This window comes from Budorcas taxicolor, chromosome 16 (genome assembly GCF_023091745.1).
Source record: "Budorcas taxicolor isolate Tak-1 chromosome 16, Takin1.1, whole genome shotgun sequence".
Lineage (NCBI taxonomy): Eukaryota > Metazoa > Chordata > Mammalia > Artiodactyla > Bovidae > Budorcas > Budorcas taxicolor.
The window spans coordinates 71,359,507-71,380,509 of NC_068925.1; the positions used below are offsets into that span (position 1 = coordinate 71,359,507).

Consider the following 21,003-nt stretch of genomic DNA (forward strand, 5'->3'; position numbering starts at 1 on the left):
TTAAATTCCTAGAGCTAAAAATAGCAAATGAGCTATTCCATGTCTTTAACAGGGAAATCTCCTCTAAAGCTACTAACTCTTAAATCATTCAAAGTCATCTACAGTTCAAAAAGAGGAAAAAGAAATCCATCTCCTTTAGTTAAAACTGCAACTTTAAGTGAAAGTTTTAGTTGTTCAGTCGTGTCCAACTCTTTGCAACTCCATGGACTGTAGCCCACCAGGTTCCTCTATTCATGGAATTCTCAGGACAAGAATACTAGAGTGGTTTGCCATTTCCTTCTCCAGGGGATCTTCCTGACCCAGGGATCGAACCCAGGTCTCCTACACTGCAGGTGAATTCTTTATCATCCGAGCCACCATATCTTTAGTTTACGCAAAGATCTTTTTTTTTTTTTTGAGATTTGGTCTTTAAATTTCCTCGGAGCTTTTTAGTAATGAAGAAAAGAAAGAGTAGGACAGTGCTTTTGCTCCTTTCTGTCCTTTTTTTGAAAAAGATATTATCAACAACAACTGGAAAAATTTGGAACTTTTTATTTACTGCATGAGAGTCTCAAATAAATTCAATAAAGCTAAAGCTTGAACCATCACAGAAAACTCGGGTAAAGTAACTCATGACCTAGACTGCCCCAAAGGAAAAACACTGATCAACAACAAATTCAAAACTGAAAAGGAAGATTCTTTTATTTTCTTAATAACCAGGCGAGAAACAAATGTTTGTTTGTGTATTCAAGAAAAAGATCGGCTCTGCAGAGAATTAAAGACTTGCCAAAAATCATTTAAATCAATTCACTTGTTGTATTGGTTGACAGTATGGTCCAAATATGGTTAAAGAAGAGAAATAAATTCATCAAGCTAATCAAGAACCTCCAAAAGACATTTACATTAAAGTTCAGACAAGAAATAATCAAGCGTGACTCTAACCTAAATAAAGGCCAGGTTTAATAGAGTAAGGGCTTCCCAGGTGGCACAGTGATAGAACCTGCCTGCCAACGCAGGAGACATAGGAGATGTGGTTTCAATCCGTGGGTTCGGAAGATTCCCCTGGGGGAGGAATTTGCAACCCATTCCAGTATTGTTGCCTGGAAAATTCTACAAATGGAGGAACCTGGAGGTCCATGAGGTGACAAAGAGTTTCAGAAAAGATTGAGCCACATGTATGCGTGCGGAGGCACACACACACACACACACACACACACACACACACATTAATACGGTAAAATACGAAAGTGAAAATAAAAAGTAAATGCTTACTCCAAAAGAAAAACACCTTGCTCTTAATTGCCTAAGAACTGGGGAAAAAAATCCTAACATATCAAATCTAACTCACTAGGTACCCCTTTTTAACCCCTGGTGATACAGGTTTTTATTAGTCTACATGGCTCTTACAATTCTAACGTTCGTCACCTCAATTATGCACACATACTGGCTCCCCAATTATGCTTTAGGGCAGTGGTCCCAAACCTTTCTGGCACCAGGGACTGGCTTCACGGAAGACAATTTTTCCATTGACCGGTTGGAAGGGGGATGGTTTGGGGACGATTCAAGCACATTACATTAATTGTGCACTTTATTTCTTTTATTATTACATCAACTCCATCTCAGATCACCATGCATTAGATCCCAGAGGTTGGGAACCCCTGCTTTAGGGTATGCAAGAGCAGAGATTGTGCTGAAATAACTCCAATGCACACCTAGTTTGATACTGTATACACACTGAGTCTTAGATGCTAGTGAATTTATACAATCTAATACAATCAGCTTCCCTATACTAAATCTCTTTTATTTTCATTTAAAGCTATGCCTGAAAGAAAATTCTGACTGATACACATCATGGTTCCTTTCTCAAAGTCAAAAGTTACATGGCAGGCTTTATATATTTATTTGCTTAATAAGTTATTGCCTTATAAAAGTGATTATGGGGAACTGTAACAGAGAATGTATAAATAGGGAGCTTGAATGAGTAAGGATGAGTAGAAATGCCAGGCTGGATGACTCACAAGCTGGAATCAAGATTGCTGGGAGAAATACCAACAACCTCAGATATGCAGATAATACCACTCTAACGACAGAAAATGAAGAGGAATTACTGAGCCTCTTGACGAAGGTCAAAGAGGAGAGTGAAAAAGCTGGCTTGAAACTCAACATTAAAAAAACTAAGATCACAGCATCTAGCCCCATTACTTCATGGCAAATAGCTGGAGAATAAAATGGAAACACAGTGACAGATTTTATTTTCTTGGGCTCTAAAATCACTGTGGACGGTGACTGCAGCCACAAAATTAAGAGATGCTTGTTTCTTGGAAGAAAAGCTATGACCAATCTAGAGAGCATATTAAAAAGCAAAGATATCACTTTGCCGACAAAGGTCCATACAGTCAAAGCTATGTTTTTTTTTCAGTACTCATGTATGGATGTGAGAATTGGACCATAAAGAAGGCTTAGCACCAAAGAATTAATGCTTTCAAATAGTGGTGCTGGAGAAGACTATTGAGAGACCCTTAGACTGCAGTCTATCCTAAAAGAAATCAACCCTAAATAGTCACTGGAAGGACTGATGCTGAAGCTCCAACACCTTGCCAACTGATGCGAAGTGATGACGCACTGGAAAAGACTCTGATGCTGGGAAAGACTGAAGAGGACGGCAGAGGATGAGATGGTAGGACAGCATCACCAATTCAATGGACACAAATCTGAGCAAACTGGAGGACACAGTGGAGGACAGAAGAGCGTGGTGAGCTACAGTCCATGGGTCACAAAGAGTCAGACACAACTCAGCAACTGAACAGCAGATACTACTGCAGTCCTACTGCTAAAAAATCACATCTAAGTACACCCGCACTGTCCAAGCCCATGTCGTTCAAGACCAACTGTACTGACATACAAGATGGAGTTAGTTAAAAAAAAAAAATTAAGTTCATAGAGGACCATCCTATTTAATATGCTTATCAGTGTCCCCCCAAAACAGATGGAGAATATACACACTGGACTGCACATAGGGCCAGTTGCCAACTCCACAGAAAATAGGAACCGAATTCAAAGCAACCTTCAGATAAACAGTCCATTTAAAAATGCTTAAATGCAATCCTGCCATTTGCAACAACATGCTTGGACTTAGAGGATATTAGGCTAAGTAAACTAAATCAGACAGGAAAGACAAATAGCATATGATTGCACTTATATAATCTAAAAAAACAAATGTATAAACGTAACAAAATAGAAACAGACACAGAATACAAACTGGTGGTTGCCAGAAGGGAGGTGGGGAGAGTTGAGTGAAATAGGTAAAGGAGATTAAGAGGTAAGAACTTTCAGTTTAAAGTAAATAAGTCAGCACAAGGAACACTGTTAATAGTACTGTAATAACTTTATATGGTAATAGATGATAACTAGACTTACTATGATGCATGTTTTGCAATATATAAATGTACTGAATCACTATGCTATACACCTAAAACTAATACAATATCGTTAAGTCACTTATACTTCATTAAAAATAATTTTTAATTTTAAAATTAGATAGAATAATTCAATAGTAAAGAAATAATAATAGTAAAAGAAATAATATAATTGAAATAACAATGACAGAAAGCAGGAAAAGGTTAGCAAACAGAACAGAGTTATAACCATTAACAATCTGAAAATGACTCAGCAGGTAACTTACTTAAACACATCTATTATGTTAGAAGTAACAAAAGTGTATACAGTTGGTCCTAAAAAGAATGGTCAACTGCTTAACAACGGAAATTCTCACACTAGAAGTATAGTTCTAGCAACTGCACGTTTCAAAGGCCACAGAGAAAATGAGCAGGACTCAGAAAAGCAGCAGAAAAAATCCTAGCGGTCTGATGAACCAAGATTACAGTCCGTTTCTAAACTAGAAACTGAAACCTTCTACAATTTTCAAAAAGTATAAAAAGCATTTATAAATGTGCAAAAAGGTATATAAAGTAAATATATGAGGGGAGATGGAAAACAGGTTAATGCTTATTATGCTTACTAAGCTAGTCTTAAAAGCCACCTCATGCGAAGAGTTGACTCACTGGAAAAGACTTTGATGCTGGGAGGGATTGGGGGCAGGAGGAGAAGGGGACAACAGAGGATGAGATGGCTGGATGGCATCACTGACTCGATGGACGTGAGTCTGAGTGAACTCCGGGAGTTGGTAATGGACAGGGAGGCCTGGCGTGCTGGGGTTCATGGGGTCGCAAAGAGTCAGACACGACTGAGCGACTGAACTGAACTGAACTGAAAAGCTTCGCTTATCAGCCAGTCTTTTTACAAGGCAGGTGCTTGATTGTTTACATGGGAGTGTGTGCATGCATCCGCATACGTGAGCGATTTTTTTAACCTATTTAATCCTAACAACAGGGAATTACTATTATCCTCATTATTCACATGTAGAAACTGAAGCGAAGAGGTGGAGTTAAGTATCTTGTCCAATCTTCCATAGCTTCAAGGGACAGATCTGAGACGTAGACAAGTCTGCCTTAGATTAATTAAGAAACATTTTCACTCTCAAAGATGTAACTCTTAAATTGCATCATAAAAATAAAATCTTAGTTTAATTAAAAAAGAAAATTTCTTCCAGAAATATGCCACATCCAGATAGATGTAACATAAAAACAATAACGATAAACCACAATGTTTCTAACATTTTAAGTATTCACCTGCTTTCTTAGTAAGACTAGGGGTAGCCCCAAATAAACTAAATATCCCTGTTAGAATTATGCCTTTATAATTCCAGGTGATCTCTAGCTGCCACTTGTAGGGCTTATGCTTAAATTATTAGTTTTAGCATGAATCAATAAAACTGTATGTGAATGCTAAAAGAATCATAATTTTAAATTTCAAATAAAATAAAGTATAAAATTACTGTCATTCTACAGATGGCGATATTAGGGATATTAGGGATGGAATTCCTGCCTGGAGAATCCCCAAAGACAGAGGAGCCTAGTGGGCTACAGCCCATGGGGTCGCAGAGAGTCAGACACGACTGAGCGACTAAGCACAGCACAGAACAGAGAGCTAAGGGCCAAGAAAAAGAAGGAGAAGGTGAGTCTCATTTCATCTTTGGTGGTTTGCTTTAATGCTTTTCACCCATCAATAACTTTTAAGAAAATCGTTAATGGAAAAGGAAATGGTAACCCACTCCAGTATTCTTATCTGGGATATCCTATGGACAGAGGAGACTAGCAGGCTCCATGGGGTCACAAAAGATTCAGACATGACTTAGTGAGTAAACAACAACAGCAAAACAAAATCATGAACAATTAAAATGACAAAATTGATAAAGAGGAATAGTTGTTATATATACCTTGTTTAGACTCATTTCCTTCTTTGGATCCCAAGCCTACGCTAATTACCTTCTAACACTGTGCAGGCCAAAATGAGCAATCATAGCTCCTTTAAGCCCTTTTAAGAACCTTTTGTTTAACAAAAAAGTTTTCTTGACACTCACAGAGTAAGCTGCTTAAAAGGGACTGATTCAATATTGCCGGTACCAGTGTGAGTGAAGAGAAACTGAACTCCTGGCAAAGAGACGTTAACTTAGAAGGCAGGAAGCTGTCGTCCAAGAAGTACAAATAATTTTGCACTGCATGAGAGAGATGTATATGATGTGATTTACATTCCATTTTATAGATTGCCGGGAGAAGTACCAATAACCTCAGATATGCAGATGATACCACCCTTATGGCAGAAAGTGAAGAACTAAAGAGCCTCTTGATGAAAAGGAAAGAGGAGAGTGAAGAAGTTGGCTTAAAGCTCAACATTCAGAAAACTAACATCGTGGCATCCGGTCCCGTCACTTCATGGCAAATAGATGGGGAAACAGTGGAAACAGTGACAGACTTTATTTTGGGGGGCTCCAAAATCACTGCAGATGGTGACTGCAGCCATGAAATTAAAAGACGTTTACTCCTTGGAAGGAAAGTTATGACTAACCTAGACAGCATATTAAAAAGCAGAGACAATACTTTGCCAACAAAGGTCCCTCTAGTCAAGGCTACGGTTCTTCCAGTCATGTATGGATGTGAGATTTGGACTATAAAGAAAGCTGAGCCCCAAAGAATTGATGCTTTCGAACTGTGGTGTTGGAGAAGACTCTTGAGGGTCCCTTGGACTGCAAGGAGATCCAACCAGTCCATTCTGAAGGAGATCAATCCTGAGTGTTCACTGGAAGGACTGATATTGAAGCTGAAACTCCAATACTTTGGCCACCTGATGTGAAGAGCTGACTAATTTGAAAAGACCCTGATGCTGGGAAAGACTGAAGGCAGGAGGAGAAGGGGACGACAGAGGATGAGATGGTTGGACAGCATCACTGACTCGATGGACATGAGTCTGGGTGAACTCCGGGAGTTGGTGATGCACAGGGAGGCCTGTCGTGCTGCAGTCCATGGGGTCGCAAAGAGTCGGACACGACTGAGTGACTGAACTGAACTGAACATTTTACAGACACCTCTTCCAAAGGAAGAAATAGACTTCCTAATTAGTATTATTTATGTTTACACTTCAGAGAAGGCAATGGCACCCCACTCCAGTACTCTTGCCTGGAAAATCCCATGGACGGAGGAGCCTGGTGGGCTGCAGTCCATGGGGTCGCTAAGAGTCGGGCACGACTGAGCGACTTCACTTTCACTTTTCACTTTTATGCACTGGAGAAGGAAATGGCAACCCACTCCAGTGTTCTTGCCTGGAGAGTCCCAGGGACGGGGGAGCCTGGTGGGCTGCTGTCTATGGGGTCGCACAGAGTCGGACATGACTGAAGCGACTTAGTAGCAGCAGCAGCAGCAGCAGCAGCAGCAGCAGCAGCAGCAGCAGCAGCAGCAGGATGATGCTTACACTTAATATTTTACCCTGAACTCTTCTGAATTTCCCCAGGCTTTGCGAATTCGATACGTGAAATTTTGATCATGGTGGAGAAAAGAATGTCTCGTGTCTCCTACTGTCACTGAACTCAACACAATTTACACTTCCAGGCTCAGTAAATGTCTGCTTAACTAGTAAGTAAATACTGTAGACAGCGGTGGATATACCAGTAAGGTAAAACCAGTAATTTACTGTTTATTACAGAAGACAGCTCATCTTTTCTACGGCATTTTTGCACAAATAAGTGACTTTATAACCACTTTGGCCGTTTCTTTCTCAAGTAACCTTGTAAGCTGCTCCTTTATTTTAATATAGGAATAGTGGGAATATAGAGACGTTTTCCATTTTGCATGCTGGGTTGGACAGGAAATTGGTAGAATTGGGACTGTGGAACGTGGGTCACTTAAATTTTTATATCTTGTATAGCCAAATTTTTAATATAGGAAATTACCATATTCCTATTATCTAGTACTTTAAGGGCCTGTGTATAACATTCTATTTCATTTATCCCAGGTATATTTTCATCCAAAACTCTTTCAAAGGTATATCTTGAAGGTGCTTCTATAAAAGCAGCACTACATGTATTCATTAAGTGATCTAATATTCCTAGAATAGTTTTCATCTTCTCTTTTTCCCCTCTAAATAATAAATTTTCATAGAGCTTCTCTTTATTTCTTTGGGTTTTACTTATTTTCCATCTCTTTCATTGTTGCTGCCAATGTAAAACTTCTCTTTTGCTGGTGGAAAAAAAAAGTTTTATTTTGAATTTTAAGTATCACGTATCATCAATTAGGCTCAATAAAGTTGCCATTTTGAACTAGAGGTATCCTGTCAAGAGCCTGCCAAGTAGTCTCACTGCTTCCTCTAAGAGCAGCAAATTCAGTGATATATCTGCCCAAGTGATATTTTGCCCGAACGTTTTTGAGTCTGATCAATAAACAGAATGGGTCTTCTGTGTCAGAAATAGTGTGAATGAAAAATTGCCAAATCTTTCTTGTATATTTTAAACACCCCTACAACATTTTACCTATCTGTCTTTAATGGTTTCTAAACACATGGCCAAGTTTGATCTGGGTTTGACTTCTTTGGTGAAGAGGATGTCATCAAAACAATTCTAAATAAATGTCTGAATACACGGCTAGGTTGAAATGTCAAAGACTATGTTTTAATTTGGTTTGAATATACTAGAGTGAGCAATTATGATTTCCCTAAAAACAACACAACAAGCTCATATTTTGCTTTTTTCTAACTGAAGATATTCACGTATATATTTTAACCTCAAACGTATTTTTAAAAAATAATAAATGATTGAATCAAAATTCTTCCAATAAAATTTCTGCTAAAAAAAAAGAAAGAAAGAAAATCATTGATAAAATTCCAAGGACCAAAATTCTCAAACATCCCACTTAGAAATAAAATCAAGAGGAAAAAAAAAAAAAAAAGCACAGCAAAAATGGCTAAAAGAAAATGCACAATGAAACATAAGACATACCTGAGACACATCATCAAGCTGAGGTTTCGCACAAAGGCTAGAGAGACTCTCTGCTCGCATTAGATATTCTGCGGTTCTTCTCTTCACAGCTTCTCGCCGGGTGGGGCTTGACTCTCCTAAAAGGGAAAAACAAAAGTCAGGACACGTGAAAAGTAAACTTTCATTTATGCAAACTGAAGATTAACTTCCTTTTACCCAATTTACCACCCGTTCACATTTCTGATTGAAAAGACGAGAGAGGCCAAAATTGGAACAGACATCAAAGTCACTACTATCAGCAAGGTCTAAACATTACCCAGATAAATTGCATTTATCTAAATTCTGAAATTCCCATATTTAAATATGTATAGAGAACTTGATGTATTATATAAAAGGAATCAATATATAAAGAATGTGATATAAAAAGCTCTGTGGACAAAAGATTAGGCTAGTCCAGTCAGTATACAGTTGTCCAGCTCAACAAACAGCACCAAATGGAAGAGATGTTTAGTAAGAGCTGTGACATGGATGTGAGAGGCTGTAAAGTACCACCAAACCAGAGAATAAAAGTATTCAGGGCAACTCTAATATTTGCAAGTGTCATGGTTTAGTTGTTAATAACAAATTGTCACCCACCTTACAACTGAACACAAGAATGTGACTTCAATTCGTTTAACATATAATTATCTGGAATTGAAATAAGGTCACTATCCTGTCTGGCTCTCAGTTTCCCTAACGGAAGGGTATTCAAAGCAGCCTTTAATGAACTCAGGATCTCAAAGAGGAGGCGGTCCACTCCTGGATCTCTCCTCTCCAGAGCAGGATGATCTGATGCTTTTATCCATTTTATATACTCGACTATAACATTCCATTTGAAGAAAGGATTCTAGGGCTGAAAGTCAAAAAGTTTGACACCACTGTACTATACGATGTCTAAGGTTCCGTTCATAAATACTATTCAATACTGTGCATGACTCATTTTTATCAAAGCACTTAATAATACACAGTACTGTTTTTATAATTCACCCTATGCACCTTCTGAATGAAGCTGTTAACCAAAATGTACGTATCACACAGTGGAAGTACCTGGGATTACATTCCAGAAACGCTGGTTATCTGAATTCTGGCCCTGCCTCTCATTAGTCATGTGTCCAGTGATAAGTCATTTCAACTCTGAACCTCTTCCTCATTCTCTAAAATGGGAATGCATACCTCAAATGACTACAGAGATTACAGGAGACCAAATACATAACAGGCGCTACAACAGATCTAGTAGTGAAGGAAGCAATGAAGTATTAAAGTTTTCGATCTTGGTTTTCCTTTCAAAACCAAATCCTATGTAATAATGTCACCTAGTTTACTGAATTAGAATAAAGCAGATATTTCCCCCCAAAAGACTACAGGTAGAAAGAGCTCTTCTTTTTTCTGCCTGGAATAACATCTACTTCTTCTGGGAAATGTCCTTTTCTCCTCCCCTTCAGATCTCTCCATCTCCTGAGAACCACTACCAACTCTTACTTCAGTTCAGTCGCTCAGTCATGTCCAACTCTTCCTGATGCCATGGACCACAGCACACCAGGCCTCCCTGTCCATCACCAACTCCCAGAGTTCACTCAAACTCACGTCCATCGAGTAGGTGATGCCATCCAACCATCTCATCCTTTGTCGTCCCTCTCTCTTTCTGCCTTCAATCTTTCCGAGTATCAGGGTCTTTTCAAATGAGTCAGTTCTTCACATCAGGTGGCCAAAGCATTGGAGTTTCAGCTTCAGCATCAGTCCTTCCAATGAATATTCAGGACTGATCTCCTTTAGGATGGACTGGCTGGATCTCCCTGCAGTCCAAGGGACTCTCAAGAGTCTTCTCCAACACCACAGTTCAAAAGCATCATTTCTTTGGCGCTCACCTTTCTTTATAGTCCAAATCTCACATCCATACACGACTACTGGGAAAACCATAGCCTTGACTAGAGGGACCTTTGTTGGCAAAGTATTGTCTCTGCTTTTTAATATGCTGTCTAGGTTAGTCATAACTTTCCTTCCAAGGAGCAAGCGTCTTTTTAATTTCATGGCTGCAGTCACCATCTGCAGTGATTTTGGAGCCCCCTAAAATAAAGTCTGTCACTGTTTCCACTGTTTCCCCATCTATTTGCCATGAAGTGACGGGACCGGATGCCATGATGTTAGTTTTCTGAATGTTGAGCTTTAAGCTAACTTCTTCACTCTCCTCTTTCCCTTTCATCAAGAGGCTCTTTAGTTCTTGTTTGCTTTCTGCCATAAAGGTGGTGTCATCTGCATATCTGAGATTATTGATATTTCTCCTGGCAATCTTGATTCCATCTTGTGTTCATTCAACCCTTAACATGGTTTGAATGAAAGCTTCTACCTTATTTCAGATCTCAGCCCCTCCAATCACTACTTGTTAGCCAAGGGTGAGCCTCCCTGTTACAGCAGAGCCAATCAGAACCCCACCCTCCTGGTCACAGTTGGAGAAGGGAGAAGTTGACCCAACACAAACTGGGCCAATCTTCTGTGTAATTGATGCTGGAAGTAAGATGAGTGGGACTGCCAACAGCCATCGTTTCTGTCAAAGGAAAAAAAAGACCGACAAGAAGGAACTTGACAGACGCAAATATGAGACCAAAAAAAGAAACTCTAATGTGCCTGGGGCCCATGATTTTAGCTGGACCTACAATCCTAAGGAAGTGGACTGTATCACCTGTAAACCAAAGAACCCTAAATGAATACAGACCTCAAAGAAAAACTGCAGGAAAGCTGGGATTGCAATTTTGCTTATGCATCTTTCCTTTCACAGCTTTTACCTTACAGTTCCATCTCTTCTCTCCTTTATGGTTGCTGTTGTTCGGCCTCTCAATCACGTCCAACTCTTTGTGACCCCATGGACTGTGGCTCCTCTGTCCATGGGATTTCCCAGGCAAGAACACTGGAGTGGGTTGCTATTTCCTCCTCCAGGGGAATCTTCCCAACCCGGGGATTGAACCTCTTGTGTCTCCTGCATTCACAGGCAGATTCTTTAGCACTGTGCCACCTGGGAAACCTTCAGTGTAACCTCTAATAAAACTTCAAAATATTCTTTTTTCAAAAGAAAAAAAAATTAACTTGTCTCACAAAGTAATCTGAAATTCAAAAATGTCAAGACTATAGAACACCTATTTAAAGCTAGAGGTAAAACCCTATTTTGTAATCAAATTGCTGCTCTTTAAACTTTTGGTATTTCTGTCGCTTTCTAGGCAGTCACCATAGTAACAGAGAAAAAAGAACCGGAAACTAGCAGTCGAAATGGACTCCTGCTGATGATAGTGGTTCCGCTTCCATGGAAACAACAATGAAGTGATGGAAATACTAGAAGCCTTTTTAAATGTAACCTTAAATATACATACTAGGACTCCTTCCTTATCAGCCCCTTAAAAGTAGGTCACAAGCACTGCTGATCAACAGCAGCAGCCCAGGATGAAAACCACCTCTTACAGACTGCTGCTGCAGGATCCTTGCTGAGGTCTGTGAGTCCCAGAAAGAAAAGATCAATCTATCGATTTCCAGAATAAGTCCAACTAATCACATTATTTATAAATGTGACTTTAAACGGATTTTACTTGATCAAAACTTTTGACTTTAACCTTCTTAATTTCTTAATCTTCAAGACATACACAAAGCTTATGATTATTTTGGGGGGAGACCAGGCTACCTGGAATTTAACTGCTAACCCCACACTAGGTCATGTGACTATTATTTCTTCAGTAATCTATCTATAAATGCTTTTAAAACTGGATCCATATTTAACATGCTAAACCAATACCTTCAGTAAGTTCTCTACATTTCTGTTGATCATTCAGAACAAGAATTTCCACTGTGCTTTGGCAGTCAAGACAGAAAAGCTGCTTCCGTTATTTCTTTAACAACCGTTAGGTCAAAAAGTTCTGGTGTCCAATAAAAGACGTTTTGTATATATTGAGTCAACCCATATTTCTTTACCTCAAATCAAGAGAGAGGGTAGAATCAGGGTGATTACAGAACATGTGAAAAAAAGAAAGTGTAGCTGAATAGAAATGAGGAGAAATTTTGAAGTTGTTATTGAGGGACTTCCCTGGTGGTTCAAGTAGATAAGACTCCAAGCTCCCATTACAGGGGGCCCAGGTTCGATCCCTGGTCGGGGAACTAGATCACAAATGCCAAAACAAAGAATTTGCATGCTGCAATGAAAAAGATCCCACATGCCACAGGGAATTCAGATCAAAGCCCCTGTGGGCTGCAACCAAGACCCTGTTCACCCAAATAAGTATTTTTTTTAATCTGTCACTGACAATTTTAGAATCACTGGCCTGCCTATCCTGCATTTCTCAGAGCACCAACTCGCACTCAGCTTCCTCAGAGAAGTTTTTATAGAAGGCACCATCTACAGATAACAGAATTGTGAAATTTTTATTTACCCAAGAGACCATCACCATCTGGCCACTCCCTGATCACAACAGTAAATTCATTTACTGTATTACCTTCTTTTTATCACAAAGGAAATGGAGGCTTGGAGATGTGAAATACCTTTCTCCGTCACAAAGTTAATTTAAGAACCTAAACCTAAACCAGGTCTTATGCTACCACACTTCACATAATTGAATCTGAATTAGATTATTGAGTAGAAGAAGAAAAATACAGAGCACAGAGCAAGTACAATACAAGTGAGTATGGGAACAAAGATGAGGAGAAAATAAATGTAAGGAGTTGAGTCTGAGTCAGAGAGAAGCGAAGAGACTGATGAAATCAGACAGCACACGGTGAAATCACAGCTATGAAGAGGTACATACATTTCACACTATGTAAAAGAGAATGGGCCTCTAGGAGAAAAACCAGGCTCTCAAACATTCTTCTTACCCAAGCACTTCTTTGGAAAACAAAGGCCACTCATTTATCCGTTTTTTAAAAAGGGCATTTTTATTCACAGAAATAATGAAAATCCATTTCAAGAACTAGAAAAGTTAATTCTTCCAGTTCTGTTATTCTACGCCTGGACACTAAAAAAAGAATATAGCTAATGCCTCATCACTGAGTCAACAGAAGAAAAGCAATGCTAAAGGCAGAACTGACCATGCTGAGCTTTTCTCAGTAGCCTTATGCATTCATTTTTGGCTGTGCTGGGTCCTCGCTGCCACACGGGCTCTGCTCTGATTGCAGGGGGCAGGGGCCGCCCGCCAGGCGCCCTGCATGGGCTTCTCTTTGGGGAGGTTCCTCCCGTTGAGGAGCACAGGCTCTGGCACATGGGCTCAGGAGATGTGGGGACAGGCTGGGCAGCTCCGCAGCATGTGGGGTCAAACCTGTGTCTCCTGCGTTGGCAGGCGGGCTCCCCACCCCTGAACCACCCAGGAAGCCCCACGTTAGACTTCTTGAAAGCCAGTGTGTCTACATTTGTACTTCATGGGAAATTTTAGGGGATTTTCAAGGGCATTTTGATCATACTTGATCATCTCCACATGCACAGAATTTAATTCCCATATAAGACTGTCCTTAATCACATCTTACATTCTGATCTCTACTTCTCTACTCCACACTGTCCACCAGGCTCTATGCCACATCACCCTTGGTCAAGGGTGCCTGGTTCTCATTCAAATTTATCACATTAGAAAGAACATCCAAATCAACCTGGGTGTGCTGCAATAATTTTTGTTTGTTAGTGATTCTTTTTTTAAACAACTTCAGTCACATAAAAGAATATGCCTATTTGAGATGGCCTTGGTGGTGAGAGTTTGTTTTTTTTTTAAAGTGCTGATTTATTGTATTTAATGGGGTTTTTTTGTTCTTTTCAGGGAAAGCCTACCATTTCTGACTTATGCTAAGTGTTCTGACAACAAAAGGCAACCTTGAGAAGAACTGTAATGTATGGTTCTACACAAGATCCACAAACATGGAGCCATCAGCCTTTCCATGAATCACACAAACCTGGTCAAGAAAGGGAATCTGCTTCCCATTTGCATTTAGTCAACCTTCTACTGATGTTTTTTCTAAGCTCAGTGTTAGGTGAACCCTAGAAGTTCAAAGAGTCACCAAAGAACAGTAAAAGCAAAAGTCACAATAACATTCACACCGAGGCATTGCCTCGATTACAACTGCTTTCAATGTTGTTTCACAGTTTTTCTGTCCTTAAAAAAATGAAACAAGCAGCCCAAAATGGAGCCACCTGAGCTAAGCCCATGTCACCAAACCAAGACTTAAGACCTAAACTAACTGTGGTTTCAAACTTCCCCAGGACTGGAATCTTAACCAGTTAGTCTGGAATTTCCTGGTCAGCACCAGGAAGGCCAATAAATATTTTTGTCTCCCAAAGGAAGGTGCCTTGCTCAAATAGTTCTTTTCTGTTTACCACTTCCTTGTCCCATCCCCTCTCTGGCTTTAACAACCTTTCCCTTTCTGGAGTTCCCTGGAGCTCCTTTCTACTTGCTGGATGGGAGGCTGCCTGGTTCATGAATTAACTAATAAAGCCAACTAGATCTTCAAACTTACTAGGCTGGATTCTTTTAATAGATAGGGTGTCAGTGTCAGGATCCAAAGTGAACAAACTTCTAATGGCATTCCAGGACAAGACAGACAGGTTTGGAACCTGTGGAGCCCTTTTTGCAGTTGCTGTCTTTCTTGCTATTTTCAAGGATCAGGGGTAAGTTTCTGTAAATACCGAGCTCCTTTCTCTCTGCATCAAGCTCCACATCTGATTGGCTTTCCTTTACAGAGCAAGACACCTTGAGCTGATGGACACTTCTGCCTGGAACTCAAATCCCTCGCTTTATTATGGATTGTAATTCCCAGGCTTTTGAGCAGAACCCTCAACCCTTAACTCTGTCCCAAGATTCACTTAGGAACTGTTCGTGGTAATGTGCAGTTCCCTATGTATGTGGGGCCCCCAGTCCACCGCCCTCATTTACTGAGATCTGCTGGTTTAATCCTTTCCCCAGTCCAAGGTCCCACACTGGGGCATTGGTGTGGTACACACAGGGCCTCTTCTTGGCTGGAACTCAGTTACCCTAAGGTACATTTGGGGGGGGGGGGGGGTCTTATTTTATGTAGATAAAGGCTAAATGCTAATAATATCCCAGAATTCAAAACAGCCTCAATATTTACGGTTAAGGATTAAGGATTTAAGATCTGTTAGAGCAACTACCACCTAACTCAAAAGACTCCCAAATTAAGATAAGCTGGTCACAGAATGGGATATTGACACTCAGTCACCTGCTAACCTCAAGAAAATTTCCACACACAGAGGTAGACTGTAAAACACTACATAATCCCCAATGCTATGACACACCCCTCTTAGGTATCAGTTTGATTCCAAGAGATCCAAAGGCTTAGCTAAAATAATAAAAATAATAATGGAATCTTTAAAATCCAGAGTTAAGCAAACCCTTCTGACATACCTGCTGATTTCATGTCTAACAACTATAATCCTGGAAATCTACAAAAGTGGCAAAAATCCTACTGAAAACAACCTAGAATTATGATGGCCATTATGGGGAACTTTGCAATTAGACAAGATCATTCACTTGAGACGCACACTTAAGAGCGCCCCAATTAAATTACAAACAGAAGGGGATACATATTTTAATTGGTATGCAGAAGCTTCTAAAGGCTTCAAAATGCCAAAAAGAACTTTAAAGTTTCATTACAAAAAACTAATAAAAAATTAAAGACACAAGAGGTATCTAAAACAAAGGATTATAAGACAGACACAACTCCTACTGCCCCCTATCTACCATTATCTAGTACTCACTCTAGTAGTCCTCTGTTTGAACTGTCTTTCTACTCTGAAGAGACCTACAGGGCCATAAACAAAAGTCTATGAGGTTAATGGCCTTAAAGGTACCCCCCCCCCCATATAGCTCTGAAAGAAGGACCCTGTAAAGACCCCTCTCAGAGATGATGAGACTGAGGATTTTCTGGTAAACTGCTACACCATTCCCTTAAACAACCAAGGGGAAGCTAAAATCAAAAATTAATTTTAAACCCTTGACAAATTCTGGTAAACATCAGAGACACATTCTTTCCACTTAAACCCCACTTAGAAGCTGCAGACAGGATCCTGGAAATAAAATGGCAAAAGTTAGCTAAGGGGAAGAATTATTATAATTCTTCTGGATCTCTGTCTGTAGTACCCAATAAAGAGAAAAATATGTTTTTCATCCCATTACAGGATGCCTCTTAAGTCCAAAGGGTTGTTCAATACTGTCAGAAATATTTACTGTTTATTCAAGCTGAAAACTGACAAGATTTTATTTTTAAAATTTTAAACAGATCTGTGGTCAAAAGTTGGCCAAATTGGAAGCTGATATACAGAGCCTGGTAAGAACTTTTTAAGGCCTTCTCCCCTAAACTAAAATAATGTACCCAGCAGCAAAGAAAAACTTTCTATAGCCCTTGAAAGGACTTATGGGTGGATCAACTTATGATGTCATTTAAGTAACCACCCAATTCCTTGAGTAGTTGAGAGCAACTGTCCTTATCCTACAAATCTCTGCAAGACTAGAAATGCAGCTCAAGGAGTCCAAAATTCACCTATTCCTTTTCCTAGTCCCATAACCTCCCTTATTTACTTAAAATTCTTATAACTTGCATTTTTTTCTTATGTCTTTGGGATGTAAATATTAACGTACAAACTTCAGAGAGGTAATTCTTATCAGTAAAAAAAAAAAACACAGGAGAGGGGAGCTGGGGGTAGGTCATTTGGAACTTGAGTTAGTGAGAAATCTTACATGTAGAGAAGCTATGCAGTCCCTGTTCGCGCCTGTCTATACATTCACATGTGCCTATACCTGTGTTACAGATATATTTTCTACCTCTGGATTGTACAGCCAAAATGAATTTATAGAAGAGCTCTATTTAATTGGCTTACAAAAAATTAAACACTTCATGTATTCATAAAATTCTTTAAAAAACAAGAAAAATTAACCCCAATCCTTTTGAGGTTCACATGATCTGAGATAACACTGAGTAACTAAGCTTGTTTTAAGTTTGTTGACTTAATTAAAACAGACAGACATGTCTTTAAAGTTACTGATATTAAAAATAATGAAAGTATACACCTTTCATTCAACCCAGGCTCACTAAAGATCAAATAAGCTCATGTTATCTATTACAAATTTTTTCAGCAAGAAAAATGGCTTAGAATGAACACTGACATTGTCTAATGTCTCATGAAGCTTTTGTGGGCAGTCTAAGCATAATTGTTAAAAACAAGTAAATGAAATAGATGTAAGGAGGATAAAAGGTTTTTAGGTGAACCGTCTAATAGTGTCTCCAAATCTTTACGGTAACCTGAAATTCCATTAAGTTAAATGATAGTCATTAAATATCCAGATCATTTCCAAACAAGGTAGAGCACTGAAATATTACTTACTGAACACAAGTTTATTTAATTTTTGTTTTCTTTTATAGAGAAATTAAAGGTATTTTGTTCTCTTAATAAGGTTGTTTTTGCCACACTGAGAAACTATAAGAAAACACATTTCTAGAAATTTTAAAAATATTTATGAATCTGCCAATCCATAGAATGCTAATGTGAAAGATAGTTCACAATTGCTTACTTCCCAGTTTTCACTAGAAACAAGTTTAAAAGCAAGGTTTCTAAGGGTTAAAAATTCTCACATTGATAATTAAAACTACTAGAAATAATAAGGAAAAGGAATTTTATGTGTTATCAGGACTGGCTAAGATGGGAATGAGTCTGATTAAGTGAGTTTTAATATCAAAAGTAAGCTGGTATAAAATTAGAATTTGACTTTCTCCCTGTTGAAAGGGACAAAGCTTTCTTAGACTATTGGTCTGCTTTTGACAATCAGAGATTATAAAAGGTTTTTCTTTACCTTTTGAACAATCTGCCAGGGAGGAGGTGGAGGACACAAAGATCTTGTGCTTTGTCAAAATAAGCACCTATGTTCCTGTTGTCTATATCAGACCTTTGATTTCTTAAACCTAGTCCTCTCAATATTAAAAGAGCTAATTTTCACTCAGAACGATGTAGTCTATATTTGCCTGTAAAGTCTTTGTCACTTTGGTTAAATACGTAAGTACTGTTTCGCAGTGTCCTATGACCCTATGTGACCAAGTATTTTTAAACCTTTTAATATTTTTGGCAAATTTCCCCAAAATCAAATTCTTTTTTAAGAAGTCTTTCTGACCTCAAACTAACTTTGGGATGTTTTTAAGAGGGGCCCCAAGCATATTACAAAAGATTTCATTTGCTCTTCTCATAAAAAGATAGATGTTAAATTAGACTTATTTGATATGTTAAGTTACATGTTAAGAAGCACTGAGAAATAAAAATACTAAGCTTTATGTTGTATTTATATAGGATATAAGTACTTTTAAAACTATATGAAGTTCCTAGAAATCTGATATATGTTAGTATCTGGTAATGTTGTGATAAAACATTATAATACACATAGTGATATTTTATTTATAATAGTAATATAATAATAACTCTGATAATGTTATCAGTCATAATTCTAGTTACTGTCTTAGAGTGCTATGTATCATAGAAATAATCAAATTTCCCTGTCAACTACGCTGTAATGAACTCTAATCAGATTTTTAACCATGGCATTTTAAGTCTTTTGACATTTACAGACAGTTATTGCTTTACTCTGAGGTTTTTCCTAAAGCGTTCCTAAAAAGTGTTCTTTCTTCAGCGAAATTTCTAAAAAGCATTCTGACAGGTACTCTAGGATACAAGTTTATGGGAACTTTCAGATCCTCATACCAACTGGGTAAGGATTTATAGAACTCTAAGGAAAACCAGATTCATAAAACTGCTAACAAAAGATGAAGATCAAAAATTAACTGCATAGGACTGAATGAACTGATAAAGATGTGTATCATTTTTTCATGATTTTTTTGTTTAAAACATTGCTGGTTCTTTTGTGTTTTGTTTTTCCAGGCTTAAGGAAATCCTCTTTTCTCTTAAAAGCTTTCAGCAATTTGGTAATAACATTTGTGAACTAAAGGGAAACATTTCTTTTTTCTCCTTACTTGATCTCACCAAAATTCAGAAACTCTTGAGTATTCTTTCCATTGTAATAAATGTCATTATTTGCATAAGTTCAATAAGAATCTGTTCTCATTATACCAGAAAATAACTGGAAATACTCACTATATCACAAAGGCTTTAAACAGAATGTCATATTTGAGAGAAATGTGTATAGACCCAGATATGACCAGACAACTTGGAAAAACTGGCCTAGTGCCTTACTTAACACGTTTACCATCAGCCTTACCAGATGAGTATGGACGGTTATACTTCCTGGCAGGCCCAGCAACCTCGAAGAGAGGAGTTCACTCAGACTGTAGGTGCTGCAAGGAAAATCTAGTGATGATTCTTAGATTGGCTTTCGAGTCTCAAAGGATTTTAAGAGTTCAGTCTGAGACCCCTTATGAAAATTTCCACCAAAGCAGTCTTAAAAAGAACTTACACAATCAATCACTATTCTTGCTGCATTTGTGTAAATAATCAAACCAGTCTAATGCAAACTAACTAGTTTTACTGTAATTATCCTTAAAAAAGAGAAGTGGAGATTATTGTATGCAGAAGAATTATGCCTGGACTTTTGTCTATTTTAGAGTCTAACCCCATCAACTGGTTTTGAGGTTTTGTGATATATCTAGCAACTGAACTAGACCCTAAATTCTTCTAGTTTCCTCAAATATCTGGCTACAACTCTCCAAACTAACATTTCTAATGCTCTCTAACCCTTCTAATTTAAAATTACCAAAAACAAAGACTGCCCTTGAACCTTCTTGGAAGGGACTAACTGTAACAACCAGATCCTCTTCCCTGCCCAGATGGCAGTCAGGCTTCAGGCTCTTGAGCCATGGAGATGTGTCTCACAGCTGAAGATGGCTCCACCTGACATCTGGTCCTGGACAGGCACGAGGGACCTCTGAATCAACTGTCAAGGGAGAGCAGTAGCTGACATCAGGGTAGACTGCTTCTACCCATGATGTCAGATCAAGACAAAACATGAAATCCTTTATTCTTCTCTTTCTTTCCTTTACTCTGGAATTGGAAAGACATTTACACATCTCTCAGTCCAGTCCTAAGTAGGGTAACATCTCAGCCTGCTGGGTTTGTCTCTAAAGATTCTGATCTACCCAACACTAGAGGTCTCCTGGTCCTCCCTGTGACTAATTTCTCTTCTATCCCAATGCCAATGGGAACTATGATCAACACCACCCCCTCAACCTGGAAGTCTCTTACCAACTTCAACTCTTGTGGTCAGAATATCAAATAGTGTTTTTATCTTTCTCCAATTATAATACTTACCCAGTTAGACACAATCACCTACATTATTTTAGGTCATTTGCACCCCCACATTCCCATGATTATCTAGATGAATCTGCCCCCACTCACTAGGAGATCTCACCAGCAGCACCCATCTTTGCAAGGTGGGTGCCTCTTTCTTTCAGACTAAAAGATTTTCTTTCTGTATGCACTGAAATCCTAATTGACTCCTGGTTTGAACACTAAAAACAGCAATCCCTGTGAATGATCCATTAGCAGCATCCCTTGAACAGGAATATAGTTCGTGCCCCGATAGGGCTGGTCTTTGTTTGTGGTGGTTATAGTTCTCCTTGGGCCCATGAATGCCGAGATGGCTGGCATACAAACCATGTGA

General features: G+C 38.8%; 1 protein-coding gene across 1 annotated transcript in view; it reads right to left on the minus strand.

The window, feature by feature from the left end:
* Window positions 1-21,003, minus strand: part of RPS6KC1 (ribosomal protein S6 kinase C1) — a 211,964-nt gene that overhangs the window by 87,503 nt on the left and 103,458 nt on the right. The window contains exon 7 of the mRNA XM_052653436.1: window positions 8,363-8,478. Within this exon, the coding sequence (XP_052509396.1) occupies window positions 8,363-8,478 (116 nt within the window). The remainder of the gene's footprint in view (window positions 1-8,362; window positions 8,479-21,003) is intronic.